This window comes from Fulmarus glacialis, unplaced genomic scaffold (genome assembly GCF_000690835.1).
Source record: "Fulmarus glacialis isolate BGI_N327 unplaced genomic scaffold, ASM69083v1 scaffold875, whole genome shotgun sequence".
Taxonomy (NCBI): domain Eukaryota; kingdom Metazoa; phylum Chordata; class Aves; order Procellariiformes; family Procellariidae; genus Fulmarus; species Fulmarus glacialis.
In genome coordinates, this window is record NW_009214660.1 from 25166 (window position 1) to 47817 (window position 22652).

At 39.0% G+C, this 22652-nt stretch overlaps 1 protein-coding gene across 1 annotated transcript in view; it reads left to right on the plus strand.

The window, feature by feature from the left end:
* Window positions 1-22192, plus strand: part of LOC104070598 (glycine receptor subunit alpha-2) — a gene marked incomplete at its 3' end in the record, with an annotated part of 46748 nt that extends 24556 nt beyond the window's left edge. Inside the window, exons 4-7 of the mRNA XM_009578612.1 lie at window positions 4456-4679; window positions 17973-18055; window positions 19123-19260; window positions 21978-22192. Of these exons, the coding sequence (XP_009576907.1) occupies window positions 4456-4679; window positions 17973-18055; window positions 19123-19260; window positions 21978-22192 (660 nt within the window). The remainder of the gene's footprint in view (window positions 1-4455; window positions 4680-17972; window positions 18056-19122; window positions 19261-21977) is intronic.
* Window positions 22193-22652: the final 460 nt, after the last annotated feature.

The window sequence follows — 22652 nt, forward strand, 5'->3', positions numbered from 1 at the left end:
TGACTGCTAGGATTCGTTTTTTCCTATAAAATGCTCTTGATGGTTTTGACATAAAACTAAAAGATTCATTTAAAACCCTGGATTGTAAGTTCAATAGAGACACTCTTGTCTCAGAGGACAGGAATGCTTAGTGAAACCATGTATATGTGCCGAAGGGACATTATCAGAATGTAACTTGGACGATCTACGGTAGCTCATTGGAAACTTGGGAGATGAAAACTTGTTTAGAGAAGCTTTCAGTAGGAGAAATGAACATGGCAAACAGGGTTACAGTCCCAGACCTACTACATTCAGTAAACTAGGTTCTCAATAACATCAGCAAGCTTCTGTTTTCTGATTAGGACGGACACCAAGATGAAATTCACTTCTGTGTGAAAAGTCAGCACAACACTTATGTCCACTATATTCATCTAAAAGCTAAACCCTTTCAATCAGAAATAATACAGGATTTTGTGCTGGCTTTCTCCAAATAGATGAATTCCATAGAGTCTTCATGAGTTTTGTCCCAAAAATCTAGGGAAACAAAATGCATATGTGTTAGTCTTTCTGCACTATAATGCACGTATGGGACAGTATCGCAACTGATTTTTTTTTTTTCTCCAAAAGAAATGGTTTTCTTCCATATTAGGACGATGTATATTATACCAAAATAAAAACAGTAAAAAAAAGGCCAGATCAGAGTCAAGACTGTTGGAAATTTTCTTCACTGATTCGCTTGTCTTTCATTTAAGCCCTTACTTGCAAAGAAAGAGAAAAAGACGTTCCTGAGTAACTTCACTGAATAAAGCAGTTATGCCAGTAAGGTCTGTATCTATTTTTGGAAGCATTCACACATGCAGTATTCAGCAGAAAATTCACTGTACAGCATGACTGCAGTTGAGTATCACAGATGAGTAATCTACATCAGGCTGGGCAGAGTCCCAAAGAATTCAGATGTTCGGTGTTGTTAATGACCAGGATTTTTTAGCTATCAGCTGTAGGAGAAGCTAAGAGCAGTTTGTACATTGATGAGCTAATTGTTAATTACAGAAATGACTAACTGCGAGGACATTATTATTATCGTTATGCCCTATAATCAATGACTGACACTATGCAGCAGGTTCTCTCTTGGGGTAAAAGCATCAAACTCCAGTTGTGTTTTGAGTACTTATGTTAGCAGAAAAAAATTGCCGTTCCTTTTAAAATTTTAGGAGCAATAATGCTTGGCTGTGGCTGGCTGTACGATATTATCTTCCCACTAGAAAAAACGTAATTACAAATCAGCTTGTTAGATCCTGATTAATTCACATGCATAGTTTTAACTGCTTAAGAGACTCCCACTGAAAACATTGGGGGCACCTTGTGTGCCTAGGTACATAGGGAACCAAGCGCTTTTCTGTCACATGGCCTTGAACCAGATGATTAAACCACTACTTTTCATTTAGCATTCATATTTAGGATTTGGAGAGAGAAAGTAGCCTCTTTGGCAAGCCCCTCCTATGCATGGAAAGTCAGCTAAATCTGCTGTTTGCCTCAGACTTCTGACTCAATACCTGGGCAATCAATGCTGTTGGAGGGGAAGATGGGAGGAAGGCTAAGATCTAAGATAACCATCAGTTCAGAGACAGAAAATAGCACCAAAAATGGAGCAGGGCTCCCCAGCATCCCCCTGCCACAGCAGTGCCTGAGGCCAGAGGGACCCAGAGCTTTGCTGAAGCTCTGGGGAGTGAACCTGGTGGCCATGGGTTTGCTGAAAGACCATTTCTCTCTAGATTCCTATAGAAAAAATGAAGTATATCTGTGGATGGAGTCCCTGAATCTTCAGATAGATCTACTAAAATTAATCAGATGAATATTCCTTTAGCATGTTACTATTACCCTGATCTTATGCCTTGAGAACAGAGGAAAACTCTTTATCTGAGATATCGCTGGCATTGGTGTTGCAACTGAGATTGAATCTTCAGGTCCACACTCCTCGTTCAGAGCAGTGGTGCTGTCAGAAAGAATTTGTGGAGCAGGTGTACACGTGGTCATGTAGGAGTGCTTTACTACAGTCCACCCAATTCTACCCTCAGGAACTTGCAAGATACTCACCGTAGTCTGCCTGAGCTCCATGTTGTGATACTGTTCTCAGGATAGTTTTTCTTCAGAAGATAGTCACAATGTTAGCACAGGAAAAGTAAATTCAAAATTCTGCACATGATTAGGTCTGACTGTGTAAACACACATCACCCTCAGCTGCTTATACCACAAGCATAGGAGAAAAAAAGCAATGATGTGCATGTTATATTATATTTCCATTTTTATTTCTTATTAAAATATCTATACATCTATACATATGCAAAGCCTATAGACATAAACAAAGGTTTCAGTGCTGTTTTGCTTCTAACAACAAAGCTTGCAGAGAGAAAGCATTTCTAAGTGTATCAGTGTGATGGCTCTAATATATTTATGAAGGTACATATTGAAAAAGATAGTATAATCATATTGGTATTTTTTATGCTTTTGGTATAATATATATCATCACATGCAAGCTCTTCTATGAATAAGGATTTTTCAGAATGTTTTTTGTTATCTAAATCACCAACTGCTGAAGTTTATGAAAGTACATTTATTTTTAGATATTTCAAAAAAATTTACTGATTTGACTGATTTACGATTTCTATGTCATGGGGGGGACAAATCCCTCTGCTTTCGGTAGACTTCATTGTATATCTTATTTCAAAGAAAAATTAAAGACAGTTGTAGCAATTTTATTCTAGCAGCAGTTGCGGATGACAGCTCCTGTCTTCTTTTCTGCAGAATGAGAAAGTGCTTTCCTGGCTTTATAACTAAAACTGTCCCATATAAACTTACAAGACACTCTCAGTTTCTAAGACTGAGAAACAAGGGAAAGCATGCTTAGGGTTAGTGTATCCTCACAAGATGTGACGACATTTATAAGCTCAGAACTGCAAGTAGCTATTTGATTTTTAACTGTACGAAACACCACCATCATAAAAGTACAGTTGCTTATGAAAAAAAGATACAGGCTTTTGTAAGTATCTTTAATAAATCTGCTATTCTTGAGATCTCTCTCAGGTCGGTCTTGCTCTGATTAGTAGACATTCCTGTTTTGACTCACATCTACCCAACAGCAAAATGAAAATGATAAAGAAAGCAAGAAAATTCACATTCCTAGTAAGATTTTAAAGCATCATCCCATAGGGTTCAAAAATGACATTAGTTTGGATGTCAGAAATATTCTGTCAGGGCAGCAGCACACCTCTTCACCAACCAAGGGTGGGAAACGCTGAAGCTTGGAGGGGCTCGTTTCACAGAGGCTGCATATTGGGCAAGCTGCTTTCTGCAGCTCTAATCGGAGTGAGAATATTTATTTACATTTCAAGGATAATAAGTTCTTTAGACTACGCAGTTCAGTGGCCTAACTAAACCCAGGTCAACTCATACATTTTCCAAGTCAAAAGCTCAGTGCTGCCATTTTAAAGTACTGCTGCTATCATGAAGCAGATCTTAAATGTGAGGGGTTTGTACAGTTGGAAGAATTATTTGCTAACATATTCCTTCAGATAATATAATTGATATAAATATTATTAAATATTTTTCTTTTAGAGGAAAAGTAGATGTATTTCTAAGACAGCAAGTTAAGCGTAGCAATTTCAGGTTAATATTCTATAATAGCAGGGAAAGCTGGGGGAGATGAAGCCTTATTTGCTGACTTTGGAAATTCAGGATAAGGAGAATAAGCTTTAGCATCTTTCCATTCCCTCCAGAGAGTTTAGACCCCAAAAGCTCTTTTCACACTCCCCTTTAATAGCCAGTTCTTGACACAGCGTTAATGTTGGTTCTAAACGAACCTATAAATTGGTTCTAAACAAATGAATAATTGCTGCCTTTCCCAGTTGTGACTAGCAGACCACTGAGCAGAAGAATGCAATTAGAACAATTTTAAGGAACCTACAGAGAAAAGCATACAGTAGATAGAAAAAGGATACAAACAGTAAATAAAAAGTGCTGATTTAATTTCCTTTATACAAATCTGGCTTCACTGGAATTAGCAACTATTCATGAGTACATTAGAAATAATTGATTTACATATTGGAAGCAGTTTATTTAAATTAGTATTTTTATAGAATCTTTGTTGAAATTGTATATATCTAGCTGCAATGCTTTTTGACTTTATAAGTACCTCTGAGTTAATCCATAGCATTTGAAAGAGAGTTATGTTTAATATTGCAGTTAATATTTTTTTTATCGCTGAAGTAATTTTGATTTGGAAAATGTACCAGTTGTGTTTGTTTGGTTCAATACAACATTTAGACTGCTTTATTTTCAAATGACAACTCTTATGTTCAAAGGATAACATAAATGCTGTAACGCTGGTACTGTAGTAAGTCTAAGAACATAAAGAAAGCTATAGTGGGCTTCCAGTTTTGGTAAGTGGCTTAGTAACCTTTTTACATGGCATTTCTGTAGGACTACAGAGTGAACATTTTTTTGAGACAGCAGTGGAACGACTCACGTTTGGCTTACAGCGAATATCCCGATGATTCCCTGGATTTGGATCCTTCTATGTTGGACTCTATTTGGAAGCCGGATTTATTCTTTGCCAATGAGAAGGGAGCAAACTTCCATGATGTCACGACAGACAACAAGTTACTGAGGATTTCTAAAACTGGAAAAGTTTTGTACAGTATCAGGTAAACCAGTTAACTTTATTTTTCATCCCCTTCTTTCCCCTCACTCCCTGTTCTTCTGGATGTAACTAGGCTTACAGAACATAATGTACATATTTAATTTTTTGTTGTCCCATGTGTACAACTGAAATGAGACTTAAGCATAACAGGGTAGAAGGAAATTTTGCTTACATTCCTTTGCTAAGCTTTTACTTTTCACAAAATAGTCTGTAAGTAGCACAGCAGTACTTCTTAGTCTTGTTGGAAACTTAAGGCTGTCTAATGCTTTAATGGTACGCCTCAATAATTCCCATTAGTGTTAGCTCAAGTCACTCCTCTTACAAAAAGAGGAAATCAACTCTTCCGTAGTTTGTGGGTTGCAATTTGAAAGTAAAGGGGAATAGTATTTTAAATGACTGCTCAACACCTAAAGTAAAAACATGCTTAAAATGCAATAAACTTGACATGCAAGTCACTGGGTAATCGGATGTATCTATTCACATTTAAAAATAACTGGAATTACGGAAGCGTTTTTTAATACTAAGTGCATTGAAGTGTGTGTCATGTGACTGGATTTAGGTTGAATTAATAAACACTGACAAAACATGATTTGATATGGCCTGATGGAGGGGGACATATGCAGAGAATCAGAATTGCATTGCACAGGCATAAACAGCAGAAAATAATCTGCAGCATTTATTTGACATTCAGCTTACTGTGCACCGTTAATTGCTTAATATAGGTAGTCAAAGATGCAAACCGCTGTATTATTGCTCTTACAATTGTTTAAAAAAAAGTAATTACTGTGTTTTATTTGTGCCTGGGAATGCTTCTCAGCTTTTGCCTTCCTTACATTGCGGAAAGTGTAAACATGATAGTATTTGTTTAACAGGTTGTTTAGTGAATTTACTCATCTGTAAGGAAGATTAGTTTAGAAGGTAGTTGTTTCTGACCGGGCAGTCTGTTTGTGACCTGCATTTTCATTAAGGAATTATTATGGATCCAGGTTCAGGACAGCTGTGTTCTTTAGGATGCTAAATAAACACCATGGCACTTCCTCCATTTATTTAATTCTCGTGGAAATTCCTTGGTAAGACTCCAGCAATATTTGGATGGATTAAGCAGTGTGGAACTTAAATGTTTATTGAGCAAGGTTTCAAACTGGCGTACCTGAACAGTTTGAGAAAAAAAATAGGATGCAAGGATGAAACTAGTACTAGCAGAGTGATAAATATGCTGTCACTTACAAATATTTCTTCTTTCACCCTGGGAAAGAAATGAATGCATCTGTTTGTTTGAATGACATCAGACACTGTCTTATTGGAGGCAACAGTGCAGTTGGGTGCTGTTCTGAATGCAGATGGATAATTTTCCTGACATTTGTCCATGGGGGAAAAGTAATATTTTGAGCTGTCATATCACATTTGTAAAATTCCCACACCTAAATGCAAATTAGTCTGAAGCAGAGTAAGCAGTATTCCAATGGAGTACTAAGCAAAGCTCATTGTTTCTCATTTGTATCGCACAGAAGTAATAGAGCCTTACCTGGCACTTCTAACATGGCATTTAATTCTGAATAGCACTTTACAGCGAAGAAAACTCCAGAGTATGGAAATTTGAAGTCAGAAGTAGGTAGAAAAACTTGTCTTTATTCTCTAGATAGTGGGCTAGATGTATCTGTGTGTTGCCAGTCACTTTTGATTGTACTATGCGGAAACAAACAGGAATATTTTAGTGATTGGTTTCAGTACATTGAGAATGTTATAATGCTGCCATTTTCACTACTACACCAATAGCACTTAGCCTTGCATCATGGTATTTAACATTGAGCATTTAGAGTGCTGTAAATGTTTAAAGCACTTTATGAAGATGTCTGAGAAATGGTGGTGTAGGCTGTTTTGTCATATTTCCAAATTTAGTAAAATCAAGGGCAAGTTAATCTCACATAAATATAAACTGTTTTCTGCATAAAATGAGTTTAGAACTCCTGCTGGTAATTAAGGGGTAAGAAGCAAGGTATGCATATTATATGGCAGTGGTATTCCTCTTCCCTGTATACTGCACCAAAAACATGGAAATATGCTACGCAAGAGGCACAACTGGCTTATGTTGTTAAATACTCTCAGAGGCCAGTCCTGCCCTTTCTGAAAAGAATTTGGAAAGTCACCCGGGACTAGATCTCATGGTCCATACTTTACTAAAACAAGACATTTCATGTAGGATATGGGTGCTCAGATAAGCCATGGCAGGGTCAGTGAGGGTCTGGCCTGTGTGTTAGTCCCACCGCAGTGCTTAGCTCTGGGAATTATCTCACCTCATGGTAAGCATGAGGCTCTTTGTCCTTCTCTCAGCAAGGGATAAGCCATCCTGCATTTGCTGGTGATGGTAAGCATGACGTAGATCTCCATCATAGTTTACCTTACAGTAATTAGTTATGATGCTTATGCGTGCAGACCCCTAGATCTATAATTAATTCTCTGGGAGTTGTTATAGAAAATAAAGCCAGAGTTGTTGATGGTTGATGTACCCACCTATGAATCATATAAGCTTTGCAGTCTAAAGCTATTTTTAGATATTTGCTGCGTGCTCAAATGACTACCTTGGTATTTGTTTTGATCTCAAATAACATGCTATATATGCTATATAGAGCTATATGAGGCTCTGTAACTGCATAACTGGTCTAAACCTTTGGGTACTGCAGAAAGAACTAGAACCTCGGGAAGGGAATCCAGCACTACTCTATACCGCAAATATATGCTATTGCCACTAGAGATGTAACAAGAGCTCTTAGAGGTGCATGTATTTTGAGAATTCAGCAGTTACAGCAAAGTTATATTGAGCAAATAACTACACTTTAGTCAAGATAAGTCTCAGTTGCATTCTTTGAGCTGCAAACCAGTTAAATAGCTATAACCTTTATTTTAAAGGCCTCTGCAGAGAGCAGTTAACAAGAGGGGTTTGTTATAGCAGTGTTCAATAAAATTAGCTTAAGTTGTGTATATTTTGTATGCTGAAAAAACAATGAGACTTAAAATCAGAACCCACATATCGTCACCCTCCAGATGCCTCTGACTCATCCGCTCCCAACCTTTGAATGATCTCTGCATGGACTGGATTTTGTAGGGGGCTATGCACTTGGAAAAAAAAATGATACTGAGAATCCTGTTCCTGGCAGTCATATTCTGTATGACACATGGATTTTGCACTGTATACACCGCTGCACTGATTTTATGTTCCAGGGGCAAGGACAGTATCTTCTCTGGCCCATTGCGGATACCCGGGACATCAAGAAAATGTTAAATAACCTCACAGGAGGTTTCGTGGTCTCTCTGAGCCACCCATTTGTGCTACCTGATTCCCACAAACTCATTTCAGGCTGCCAGCCAGCTCAGAATATTAGCATCTGCCAAAAAGCTTATTTTAGCAAAGTGATAGAAAGTGGAATGGTTTTATTTAAGGTTTGGGGTTTTTTCCTGCATTAATTGCCTCCCTCTCCTTTTAATATTTTCAGTGCATCTCAGCCATATGAGCTTGATGCAGAAGGTGATATAACTCAATTGTAATATTGATCCATGGCATTGAACCTAGAATATATTGGTTAGGAAGGTAAAGGGGCTGTAACTCCTTTTTTTTTTCCTGCTGCTCCAGAAAACACTCCCTATTGCCTGATAAAGTTGTAGAGCTGTGCTGTGAAACGTAGTGCCAGTGCATTTAGCCAGAAAGAGTTACAAAGCAGATTATTTCATATTCTTAAAATATGCAAAGATTTTAGAAGGTGTTGCGTAATTTGACAAGAGAGCCACTTGGAATTCTAGGGAGGAGATTTCTGCGAATTCACAAATTACAATTCTCCCCCCCTTTCTTATATTCCTGTTCAAAGAGCAAAGAAATACTTAGGAAGAATTTCCTCAAGTCTTTCAAAATATCTGTTCTTCTGTCTTTGTTTATCTGCACAGTGCAAGAAATGTTACAGTTATGTAGACAATTAGTTCTTCATGGTTTCAACTCTTGACCTAGATTTAATTGTTAAATGTTATTATGGCCAAAGGCAGAGCGTCTACTAGAGACCAGTACTGTGCTGTTAGGGCACCACGAAACAAGGAAATTCAAGCTATTAGATTGCTCTCTCTCTGTGCAGCTGTTCTGGGGGTGATTACTAGCCCCTCCGTTCGGCAACAAGTAGCTGACAGGATGAGTTGGCACATCCAAAAGGCCTCGCCTGCTACGCAGCCGAAGACAGGTATCTGTGAAAACAGCACATGTATTTGCAATGCTATCTCCTCTGCCAGCTGCCTTACTCAGGAGTTTCCAAAACCAACTCTTCCTAGTGTGGCCATAGTGCCGAGTGACAGAGCACCGAGCCCAACCTCCCCGCACGCCCCACTGCCCCACACACCATTTTGGATTATATTACGAGTTATGATTACCATGTCCCTCCCATAAATCATCAGAAGTAATCATCTATAGCATTTTATAATTCAGCTTTTATGAGTGAAACTTCTGTGTTTTGTAGTCTCCTCTGTACCTGTGTTCTCTGACCTGTGGGAAAGAAACACAAAGCAGATTAAGGAAATACATAGGTAACACTGCTAGTCCCTCTGTAATAGAGTATTCATTGGGAGAAAAGTCCACTATCCTTCTGAAATATTTTGGTTTTAAATAAGATCAGATCTTAGATCTTTAGTGTGGCTACTACAGAATATGTTGCCATGTTACAGTGAAGTCTAGGCGTGGGTTTTCTAAAACTATTTTGGGGTACAGACCTTATCAGCTATACGATAATGAAGCTCCATTTACACCTGATGACATTGTTGTGTGTAAATCATTCATGGCACAGCACAGTCCAGCCTAACAGAATGGTAGGAAATGTTATGTTCTACAGCTCTGTGTGCATCCTGTGCTTTAATTTGATGACTTCAATTTTATTTTACAATCTAATGTTGGGATTTAGGAGGATTTGGACTTTACTAGCAGCATTGTCTTTCCATGTGACAGATTAGCAGAGCAGGGAGCAGAGAGACTGTTATCATGATCGACATGGCCGTTTACTATGTAGGAACCCCTCTCTCTGACCTCACATAAGCATATTGATTACCTCAGCTCCTACCAGAATAATACCAATATTGACAAGGTGCAGATTTTCCCTTGGAAGTTAATCTCAATCAGCACAAGAGCATTTTCATAGAAAATTACTTAGTTCTCCCATTGGCAAAACTGCACACTGTCCCATGCTCACTGCCCTGATTTTCCAAAAGCATAAAATGTCTTCATATACCTTAAAGTAACTTTTCCACATTAAAAAAAAAAAAGAAAAAAAAAAAAGGAAGAATAATCAATGCAGAAATACTAACTGAAATAGAGCACATATCTGAAGAAGTTTTGGGTTTGACAGTGATTATATATTGTAGGCAGAAGCCTTATAGACATTATATAAATAGTGCTGGAATCACTAGACTTTATTAAACTGCACAATGTTACTGGGACACAGTGACTTCCCAAATTGTGGCTGCTATGTGAATCCAGTGAATTTGACAAATTTGTCTTCCCATGGGCATGATTACAATAATAACAATGGTTTCAGAGGCTAAAAAATTGCAGCCTCCTGTGGAAAAAGCGGCCGTTCTCATTATGGCTGAACCCAATGTCCTCGGATTATGATTAGCAGCCTACTTTTCACCTGTCCTTTTTCTTTCCTTCTTGCCCTTACTCCTGCCTCTCCTTCCACCTCCACCATCCTTCCTTTTGGGGTCTTTTAATTAAGAGATTCTTCACATCCTTTGGAGTGGTTTCCTAACACTCTTAACTGCGCCCTCCCATCACCCACTTTTGTCTTTCTCACTCCTTCCCAATCTACAAATCCAGACTGAGGATCTAGCCGTGGATTTCCAATACCCTTATTTTTCTGTTGTATCTAAAGCACTTGTTTGGCATAGCAAATAATAAAAACTACTAAATAAATAATAAAGCCTAATGCCGGTACTTTGTTATGCAACTAGCACAGCGATTGTCAAAACCATACTGATCATCCTGCTTAAGGAAAGAATAATATACATTTCAATGGCACAAAATTAGTTGCTTTTTCACTTCATAAGGCATTTAAAGCAAAATAGTGATATGGACATTATATCTGAACATGTACTGCCTCACTTCTTCCTCTAATGCCCTGCACGCCTCCAGCTGATACACAAGAGCAGTGGAGGTGAGGTAAATACAAACACAACAGAAGAGCTACTTAGAATGAAGGACAATGCTGCCAGGAGAACAACTGGCTCTGAACTGGTCATAAGTAAGCTTAAAGTGGAAGTTATAAAGTTTCCAGCCATATACACCTTGAATTCCTAGAACAATATTCCAACAGAAATAAGGGGGGGGGTGGGCGGGGAGGGAATGGAACTAGATATCATTAACTGAACCTTGATAATTTTTGAAAGGGATTAGATGATGTATGTGTGATAGCAGATGATCAGGTCTGATGGCCCAAGATGTCATTTCTATAGCCCTATAATCCTGTGTCTGAAATAAAAAGGAAGATTTTGTTCTAAGTAAAAAAGTGGGAAATGCTGTTGGAGACCAATTTGTACACATAAAGTTTTTCTTGGCTGACAGGATCAAAAAATACTGGCAGGTGATTACTTCTGGATGTCTACACCAGTGGCATAGTTGCGTAGCTGCTCTCCTTACAAGTCTGCATACCTGCTCTCCTTACGGGTAATGGCAATGCCCGTCCTTGATTGCTAGTGACCAACCACTCCATTTACCCATTGAACTTGCACTGGAGCAGTTAAAGGTTAGGTGTAAAATGATGTAGGTGTGGAAGCCCTTTCTAAATGGTATAAAAAAGCATGTTTTCCTGGAACGCGTTCCCAGGGATGAAAGTCTTTTGCCAGTTGCATTGCAATATACAGCTTAGAACAGAGATATCATCACGCCAGGAGGAAAGCCACACCATTCTAAACACACACAGCAGGAAAATTAAGATAGAAAATGACAGAGGAGAAAGGAGAGATAAAATACTGTTCTTCATGGAAAGGAAACAGGTGGTTACAGAATTTAACTGTTACATGAAATCATACTTGAATTTAATTTCATAGATTTGCGTGAGCAATAATTGGAAAATCATTTGCTGGCAGCTCATGTGCTGGCATTGTGTATCTACAGACAATGATTGCATTACAATGAGAAGTGGGATGCCTGCAATGAGAAATCCACCACCCCACCCCGTGCCAGCTGCTGTGTTGTTAAGCAGCACATGAAGCAAAGCAAAGCACTGGAGGGAGCGAGAACACGCTCATAAACAGCAGTACGTGAAACTCCAGCCTACATCTCGCATTTTACCATAGCAGAGAAGGCTCCACGTCTCCTCTAAGCTCGACTTCAGCCCGTTCCCATCTGACAGAAATGAAGCTGCAGAACATGACAAATATTAGAGAGGAATTCCAGGACTCCTCAAAAATAAGGGAAAAAGCAGACAGTTTGACTGTTCCATTTAACAGGACAAAGCCTGTAGACTGTAGAAATTACCAGAATTGACATTCAAAACGATGAGTCAGGTCCCTGAAAAAATAATGAGATGGACTACAAAATGAAAAGCCCTTTAAAAGAAGAATGTCACTGGGATTTTTTTTTTTTTTTGGTCTTCTGATATGTGAACAGTGTGCGTGTCCTTCTTTCAGGCACAGATAACCCAAGAGAGGGGGCTGGGAGGAATATAAGGAGATTTTAGATTCTTCTCCCTGTTTCAGTGCCACTAGTCTGAATGGCATTTGCTCCTGTGTCATGCGATGTTGTCATGGTTGCTGTGCAACTCCATCTCCTCTGCCAGTTTAATGGAGAACTTTGTCTGCTTGTGCTAAGGTAATATTTTAATGTTATTTCAGCAGCTGTAAGGATCAGGAATTTCTTCCAAAGAAAAATGTACTGCTAAGAATATTTTTACCTTTATTGTCAGCTTGGAGCTTTAAGAAAAATACCAGAAATGTTGCAATTTATGATAGCGTCTTTAGAATTGGCAATACTGAAAAAAAAAAATCCCACTTGTCCCACTAAACCCAATACAGTGGGTTTTGCACAGGTATAAGACTTCTCATAAAAATGGCACATAGTCAATGTTAGCAGTGACAATGTATATACTACTTGTGTTCTGGTATTTGCAGCATAAAATCCTGGGTTGTGAAGTCTCCTGTTCCAACTGCTGTGCTGCAGATGGGTGTAGCTTGAAAGAATGAAGGGATAAGAATAGAAAAAAATGTTATTTTTGATACCGTGCCCACTCATGGTGAGGCATTTGTTGCTATTCATGCTTATGAGGAGATAATCATGCATTTTTTTGGAGACAGAAGGGACTTGTACTCTTATCTCCAGGACTATTTAAATTTCCAACAGTACTTCTATACTTAGTAAGACTGACCCTACTTATTTCTCATTAGAAAAAACTGTGTGAAGAGGCTGTTGTTCTGTAGCCCACTCACAAATCGCCCTACTGCAGGATAATTAACAAAAATTATATTCCCCTTGTTGTCAGACGCCTCTTATTGTGATCCACAGGGCCTTTCTCTTGTGGGATCAGCGTCCTCCTCCGGGGCGAGAGTTATCACTCAGATCAAGGGAAGTTTTGGGTGAGTTGCAACACATCAGGCTAAGGCGTGATAGCTGCTTATAAAGAAGAAGCGGGTTAGAATGCGGTTTAATGTTTGCTGCAGATTAGGCAATACGTCAAATCCCAGTTAAAATTAGATATACTCTTAAATGTATAAAAAAAAAATTCTTGGATTATGTAATGTGTAAACCCAATTCCCTAAGGGTTTAATACTAGCAGTTCTTTACTTCAGTTTTGTGCTGCAGACCATTCACAAGCAGTCTGTATGTGTAGCATGCTGAAGTGTTTTTGTAGCCTGAGATTATCAGAGAAGTGGCATGATGGTGATGAGCATCAGCATTCAAAACCTCTAAGAGAAAGAAAGAGATTGGAGATGATCTTCAGAATAATCTGTTTACAAACATTTTACTCCTATTGAATTTTTTTGTATTAAAGGACCTTACCCTCCACTAGAGGCGCTGCTTTGGGGATTAGGTGTCAACGAGCGGAGTGGCCTCAAGGCTTAATACCCCAAAGGGAGGTGGGGGTGGGATTTGGCAGGAACTGGGGTAAAAGAGATGGCAACAGGAAAGGGAGGGGGAAAGTGTAGGAGGACAGACTAGGATGCAGAGGCAAGAGGCTGGGCTCTGGGTCGGGTAGGTGTCTCTGGGAGAGACATAGGTAGGTGGGCAGACATAGGAGGAGATGGGGAAAGTATGTCCGGGGCCGGAGAAAAGACAGGACAAGGGCAGGCATGGGTGAATAAGAAGCACGGTGTCTCAGTCCCACCGCTAAGCTCAGGACTTGATTGCACTGAGTGTAAATACCTCTGAGCTCCCTCGGCTGCACATGTGTGTCACCCCCCTCCGCTGGCTTTTCCTTGGAGGATGATAGCTGGCTACAGCTGCTACGTTTAGGGCAGCGGGAGTGCCTGTGCTGAGCTCTGCTGCTGGTCTGTCTGAGGGCACGTCTGCTTCCAACTGGAGAAAACACTGACGTTGCAAAACAATGTTTTCAAGTGTTAAAGATCACCGGCATGAGGATTTCTGATTAATAACATGTTGTGAAAGATGTTGAGCTGGGGTGGGAAGAGAGACAGACCCACAGCTCAAGTCTGAATGATTTCTCAGGACATTCTGGTGAAACCTGGGGATGAAAGAGGGGGGTTTGAATGAAATGCTGAATGAAGAAATCCCAGCAGTGCCTGTTGCACTTTGAAGGCATTTAAAGTATCAGCAGATGCTGCTCAAAAGGATTCACCTAGTGTATGAGGGAAGAGGGTCCAAAGTTTAAGACAGGCAACGATGCCCTGGAGTACTTGGATTACAACCCTGCCTCTGCCACAGAATTGCTCAGTAATATTACTGATTTATTTTTTAATTATTTTTGTCACAGTGCTGGCTAGTTGCTCATTCTTTGTTTTCTGGCTCTGATTCTGCATTTTGTTCTGTTCTCACTCTATTTGCACTATTCCAGGGCTCAATATTTCCTTGACTGAGGGAGCAGGGAGGGAAAGGAGAGAGCAACTTTGCCTCTCTTCCGGTGCGTCTTGCTGGCCCTGACATTGTGCCTGAAGTGCTGGGGTGCTGGAGGTGTGACTGTCTCCTATAATATATCCTAAAATATAACCAACCCCAGAGCTCTCCCTGAGCGAGCTGTGCAACCTCGGTTACAGGAGGTAAAGGATGCTCAGGTAACTGAAGACAAAATCAGGTCCTTGGTCAGCTTCTTCTCCTTTCAGCTTTACACATATTGTTCATAAAACTCCTCCCATCAGTGTTTTATGGTGCTACGTCACCAAATCTGTTGTTTATGCATCTCAAATGCCTTGGTGGCAGGGTGCCTGAAAAATAAAATAATTGTTCTATTGCAGTTTCTCCTGTTTTATTAATGATTAAAGCATTCATCAATGTAATTGCCGGTTAAACTTGCGCTTTGCACCAAATCTCCAGAGGCCCTTCTTGAATTTGCCAAGTGTGAGACATTCACTCTTCTGAAACATTTTCTGTCAATGACACTGTTATTATAGGCAGTGTGGGTAGCTATATCTACCTAACACTTTCAATTTCTGAGCCTGTTTCCTTACTAATGTAAACATACAAGTAGTGACATGGCACCTGGGTTTGGAAACACTTGCAGGATCATATTTTTACTGAAAAAGAGTCAATTGCTATGAATTGACCCACCACCATGGACTTCACTGGAGCTACTTCAGACTCCAGCAGCTGAACATTTAGCATGTAGTAATCTTGTTGAAACTCAGTGGATCTGTGGACGATACCAGGCAATATGCGTTGGGTTCAACACTTACATTACTCCTAGTAAAAAGGATTACAGAGGCAAAGATGTTAACTATGAATGGCTACTCTGCTGAGATGAACAAGTAGAGGTAAAGATATAAGGGAATCTCTCGAGCTAGCCTTATCAATACAGTGAATAGAAATTATTTTCCATTTGTCAGGGTGAGCAGAGAATAATTTAGTCTTCATGAAAGACACTGTTAGTTAGGAAAAGAAAGAAGAGATGTCAGCCAACATGTGTGAACCAACATAATGAGCATTTTCTCAGCTCACCTCTAGAAAAAGAAAAATTGATATATCTACCTAATACCGGTGGAGATAGATCAATTTACCCCTGGGAGGCTTGAAAGCTGCAAATGGATGTATTCGCTTTCTCATGAGTTTGATATTAGACTAATAAAAGAGACCCCCCCTGCCCACGTATATAGTCAAACCTCCAGAGCCTTTGAGGGTTTTGGGGAGCAGAAAGGGATGAAGGGGGAAGAAAGCATAGTCAGCATGCAATCCATACAGAGGGGTGGATAGGCCATGCCTACTTCAATGAATACAAACAAATGACATATTTAGAAAGGCTGCATTTGCGTAAAGGCATGTTTGAAATGAGCTTAAAACGTCTAAGCCATATTTAGAAGATGACTGAAAAGAAGGAAGAGAGTTTGATATATCAACATTTCAGAAAAAAAGGCAGAAGCAGTCTTTTGTTAATACTGGAGATTAGCAATTCAAATAGCTCAATCTTTAATCCAGGAAATTACCTAGTAAAAATGAGACTAGTTAACGTTTGCAGGGCACTTAAAATATTTAAATGAGTAAAGGGCAGATTTTCAATGACATTTATATGTCTACTAGATATACTTTTTTCTCTAGATGACCGATTTTTTTTTTTTAATGCTTATGCTATTTGCTCCCAAAGGTTAAAAGGGAGTTTATTCAGTATGGCAGTGTTGAGGAGGGCTACTGGGGGCTTTTCTTCATCTCAGTGCACTTCACTGCCACAGACAACCTCTCTCTAATTTCCTGATATTATCATCTTGTACACTGAAGACTCTGTCAAGAGGAAAATAATGTGACTTTCTCTAGGTAGCCCATGAGTAGGGGAAAGCAGAGATGTTGAATGGGATTTTTGGTCAGGCTGAGATAATTTTTATCTCAGTTACCTAAATATCATCTTCTTATAGTGATTTGATGGCAGGGCAGTAGGACTAGAAGGCCCAGTCAGGACATCCCAAAAAGCTGAAGAAATAGACTGAAAGAGCTTGAATCAGCTGTATGTGGTGATAAGCACAAAATCACCATGGGAGACAGAGCTTAGTAAGGTATTTCTCCATACGGATTGCATTTGTCTGTGAGACAACATACATTCAAGATTAGCAGCTGGCCCATGGGGTCACTGGCATAATTAAAAAGTTATTCCCATTGTACTGTGTTAATGTTTCAGTGTACCTTCAAATCAGACAATCTAGTTCTCATCCTTGATGGTAAATGGGTGCAGAGGTTTTGGTTTAATTGCCTTTTTTGTGTCAAAGTGGTTTTTGTGCTGAAGGTAATATGAACTAAAAATGTACTCTTTTTTTTTATATGACTTAACCCAAAATCTTAACAATTCTTCTGTTTTTCAAAGCAGCTAGTTGTTTGTAATTATGTCATCCCAGTATCTTGGTTTGTTAAAAATTGTTTCTTCTCCCCACACATACAAGAACAGAAATAAAGCAGAGGAGAAGTCTTGAAACAGATTTCAATCAAATGAGAAAAAGTAAACAACTAAAAAAAAAAAAAGAAGAAAGAAAGAAACATTAAGAATATTCCCATCCAAGTAAAATTATGCCTTATCTGGGACAATAACAACTTAAAAATTAAAAGAGAAATTTAGTTTGTATGATAATGTTCCTTTAGGCTTACTTTTTTCTGTCTGCACTCTTTATCTTTTAATGCTATGTAATTCTAGCTTTTACTGTATGGTGTTTTTTTCTTTCTTTTAATGACTAAACAGTAAGAATGAAGGGTTGGAAATGGGCTTCATACACAATAAAAGCACTCTCTGTTGAAAAAACCCCGTGGTTGTTGTTTCCTTCCTTTGCTTTTCCAAAACAAAGCTTAAAAATATGAGTCCCATGACCAGTCATTTCAGCTTTTGCATTATCTGGGTTCAGTATTATACATAAAACATTCACTGGTGCATTAGTGGAGAGCATTTCTTGCTATCTTGATGTTGTCTTCTCTGTCCCTGTTCTGCTCAGCCAATGCAGCCAGCGAGTGCCTGGTTTGCTTACCCGCTCTGTCTTCACAGCTCTTATGTCCTTAAAAGCTCGGGGGGGAGAGTAAGTCCAGCCTCTGAGACGTTAAGATTTGGTTTTGATCCTTTAAACTCTAAATATGGAGCTTTGGATAAAACCTGTAGATTTCTAACAATAGCTTCTTTTTTTTTTCCCCTTCCAATTTTAGGCTTACTTTAACCTTATCCTGTCCCATGGACTTGAAGAATTTTCCTATGGATGTACAGACATGTACAATGCAGCTAGAGAGCTGTGAGTGTCCAATTGCTTTATCTCGCGAAGAACAAGATTTTACCGTAACATTCGGTGGTTAGACAGTATCTACATTGTCGTATTTGTGTGGTGAGACTCAATATTCCTATTTTGTAAGGGAAAATCACGGAGGAACGGTGCTTCAACTGTCCACCGCTGTACTGTGCGGGTCCCCTGTCTCTGTGCTGTTCCTGCTCCCTTCCCTTTCCCCTTCCCGGGGCACATCACCTCACCCATCAGGGCTGCATCTCCTCCGGGGATAACCACAGCGATGCTGTGCAGAAGAAATCAAATCTCAGGAAAGTAAGACCAGTTAGTAAACAGCCAGGGGTTAGCTATGTCTGATCAAGACATGCTATGGTCTTTTGAAAAATGGAAGCAACATACCTGATGAAGCAGAAGTCCTGTAGGTACGCTTGGGCTAGTAAGCTAAATAGGGCCAAGGCATGGACCTGGGTACCGGCACACACTCATCCGCACCGCGTGGCTGTACCTCGTTTAAGTGTGTCAGCACACAGCTTGTTTAATTTACCCATAAATATGTAGCCATTGCAGTCAAAAAGAGACTTCAGTGAGTTGAAGCCTCTCTCTTTCCGCTCCGCGCCTCTCGGTGGTAGGTTCACAGGTTTACAAAAGCTTCAGTTTTCTTTTCGGTAAGGGCCCAGCTTTCTGCAGTCTAGTAATCCTTGTTTTGTTGGTGTCCACCAACTGCATCACCGAAGAATGATGAAAATAAAGCAAAATGCAGGCTGATACATAGGCAGAGAGAAATGTCATTTCAGTTGTAAACAGTATCTTTGATGGGCCAGCAAAGTTATTTTTTAGTGGCAAACCAGGGCAGTATTTCAGAACATAATGGTGTTACTTGTTGCTCTTAATAGGGTAATAGTGCAGTAACAGTAACTGGTAACTAACAGCAATAGTGCTGTTGTTAATTAGACAGCTTAAAAACATAACTGAGATAACATGTATTGCAATAAAAGATATGCTTCTCAGACATAATAATATTTGCTTTTGATGTTTTCCAGTCAGTTACCATCTAACAAACTCTGATTTCTTTATTGTAGTTGGCTACACTATGAATGATCTGATATTTGAGTGGTTAAGTGATGGTCCTGTGCAAGTTGCAGAGGGTTTAACCTTGCCACAGTTTATTTTGAAAGAAGATAAAGAACTTGGTTATTGCACAAAACATTACAACACTGGTGAGCATTATTCTATTTTTTTCTATTAATTGCTCTAGTGGTATCTGTTGTCAATTTGTAAAGGGAAAAGATGGGAAAAATGAAAAAAAAATTGAAATTAAAATTTGATTCAGCTACTTTTATTTTTAAATCTTAAAAAATGAAATTTTCTCCCTTTTATTTTTGTTTGTTTGAAAGATTTTGTTTCCAAATTTCCTTTAATTTCATTAAAGATATTCTAATATACATATTCTAATATCCTTAAAATCATTAAGGAATTTAAAATCTTTAAAAACTGTTTAAAAAATCCAGTTGTTTTGATTTCCTTAAAATGAAACTTTGTTTAACCAACTGAATATTTTCTTAAATATTGATTCAGTACTTTTAAAGTACTGATTTTTCTGAACTTGATTTATTTCTTCAGCATATCAAAGTGCCAATGGGGAAAAATAACAAATTTTCACCAGCTTTTATGTGTAGTCTAACCTATGAAATGTAGTATTTGAAAAGACAATGCTTTCATTGCTGATCGGAGTGTACAGACCTGAAATGTTGGAAATTAAATGTTTGCTTAATACTGTAATCTTTTTCCTATATTTGCTATTTTGAAGTTTCAAATGCTGTGTTTTCTGTCTTTAGATTTACAGAGCAGAGAGAACTCTCTTAAAATTTGGATTTAGCTGCTTGAAGTTTATTTAATAGATACAGCATTTAGAGAATGCTTTGCTGGGTGCTTTCTGGGATTAGATATAATCCCTCTCATCTAAAATAGCTTTTTCATCATTTCAGCATAAGAGCCAATCTGGTTGCATCAAATACATTTGTTTCATTCTGTGAAATAACACATGAGAGGTTCTGCCTCTGCCAAAAATAAGTCACATTCATTCCTTATGAAGAGAAAATTATTGTTTTTCATTTTTACAAATACAGCTTCTCATTTTGGGGCTTAAAGTGCCAAGGAAGGAAAACTTTGTGATTCCACAGTCCAAGACCCGTGGAAAGGGGGACTGCTATGACTTCTCATCTTTTCTCACACTTAAAGGGGGTAATCGAGAATAAATTCCAATAGACAGAGCTTACCCATTTGTAATTTGCCTGATACAAAGTTTAGCCATTTCACAGCACATAACTCCAACTTTGAATAAGTGAGTTCATCTGCTTTTCTAATTACTGTCAGATAACCATTTTGCAGGGTCAAACACTGAAAGTAAGAGAGGGGGCAGAGCATGAGCAATAGCTTCCTTGTATACCCATGAAGATTCCCCACAAAGATAAAAATGTCAATTAATAGCTCCCATTACATATAGTTAAACAAAATGAATGTCTAATAACCAAAAGTTAAAAGTGTGTATCCTGGCCAGGGGAACTGAAAAGCAGTATTCAAGCAAAAGAAAACTTTGCCTACAGGCACCCACATTGCTGTCTTCTCTGTAGCATGCTCCTTCATGGATCCCTCAGGTTGTGAAATTCAAATGTGGATAAAAGCTGTATTATTCAGCCTTCTCCTCCCACCCACACTGCAAGGCGCTCTGTCCAGGTTGCACTGCAGGAATCTGGCCAGAGCATGTGGCAGATTGGGCTATTCTAATGCCATTGCTGCCACCCATGGCCACCCACACTTTTTGAGTCCCCTTCTGTATGGGCAGACCGGTCAGGATCAGTTGCTATCCACAGGTCAGGCAACTCAACAGGTCAGGGCACTCATATCTGAGCTTCTGTCCTGCCAAAAGATATTATTCATTTCTTCTCCCCTCCTCTCTGCCAAACAATCTCTGCATTGTCCTTTATGCCAACTCTCGCACCCTGCCATTCAGCTTTCTAGAATAGCAAAAAAATATGCATGCATCACAAAAAGGAGCAAAAAATCTAATTTCATCTGAAAGGATGAAAAAGGATGAAAAAATGCATCTTCAAGCATTTGATCAACCAGGACGAAAGGGGCCCTTTGAAACCATTAGCATGACATCTCAGGAAGGACAGACATTTTTGTACTTGGATTAGTCTGCCCCGAGTGAGAGCCTTCACAGTACCTAAACCACAGTCAGGATACACAGTAATTTGGAGAGCAGCACAGAGTGATTGGATTAGTAGCTGATGAACTGTTGTAACTCGGGACTCTTCATCCGCCACTGCACGGCTAGCTCCCCTGTTAGGCAATCCTAAACTGTCCTCTGCCAGCCTTGTGGAGCAGCTATTTGTTGTTTGAAGAATCACTCACCTCCCGCAAGAGATGGTTGTGGGTTTCCTGGAGCGAAATTCAAAGCGGGCTTTGAGTTGATTTTGCTGTGAGAAACATTCCACAGACACAGGCAAATGACATGACCAGAAGGAGAAGGGGTGTGATCTACCATAGGACTGTAAGACTAATTGTTTACAATTTGTCTGTTTAAGTACATTTGCTTAATCTCACGTAATTAAAAGAGAAAAATGCTGTCCCCTTTTAATACTAAACATTATATTTGACTAAAGTAAAGTCTTATTAAAATTTGAGAAAAGAAACATTACATTGTATTTTTCAGAAGTGAAACAACCGTGCTAATATTAATTTTCTCAGTTCATGTGAGTCAGGGGTCCCATGCGTCTCGCAAGCTAGCGTGCAACAAATGTCTGGCTCGCATTTGTGTATCAGGAGCTGCTTACAGTGTTAGGTTAGGAAACTGGCCATTCATCTAACTTATGTTCAGAAAACAAGATAAAAATGTACAAAAAGCATTTATGAAAGTAATTTCATGTTCTAGGAAAGTTTACATGCATTGAAGTCAAGTTTCATTTGGAGCGTCAGATGGGATACTATTTAATCCAGATGTACATTCCTAGCCTGCTGATTGTCATTTTGTCCTGGGTTTCTTTCTGGATCAACATGGATGCTGCTCCAGCTAGAGTCGCACTGGGTATCACTACAGTTTTGACAATGACCACGCAAAGTTCAGGATCGAGAGCTTCGCTCCCAAAAGTAAGGAAATAATTTTGTACCACCGATTTGTTCTTAGGAAGAAATATGTGTACTAATTTTGAAGTTTCTGAAAGATCTGTGTAAATATGCATCTGATAAGAATACAGGAGAAAGTGATAGCAGTGTAGTGTTAAAGTGTTTCAATACCCTTGCATTTGGATTAAGGCAGGTTTCTGCTGGTTTGCGGGATGGCTGGAGGGTTCAAAGGTATGGATTTTCAATGAGTTTTTACTAGTTTTGATGCTTAGTTTTCAGCATTTAGAAAACAGATTTTTCTGAAGTATTTAGGTACCTGACTGGATTTCTGAAAGCACTTTCATGAAAATTGGACATTCTATCTGACTGGGGACTTCACAAACTCTGTCTGGTCTTTTCTGGACTGTTAGACTCTCAAATATCTTGATGTTTCTAGATATGGCACTTAATCCAATGGATATATAAATATACATAAATATATATA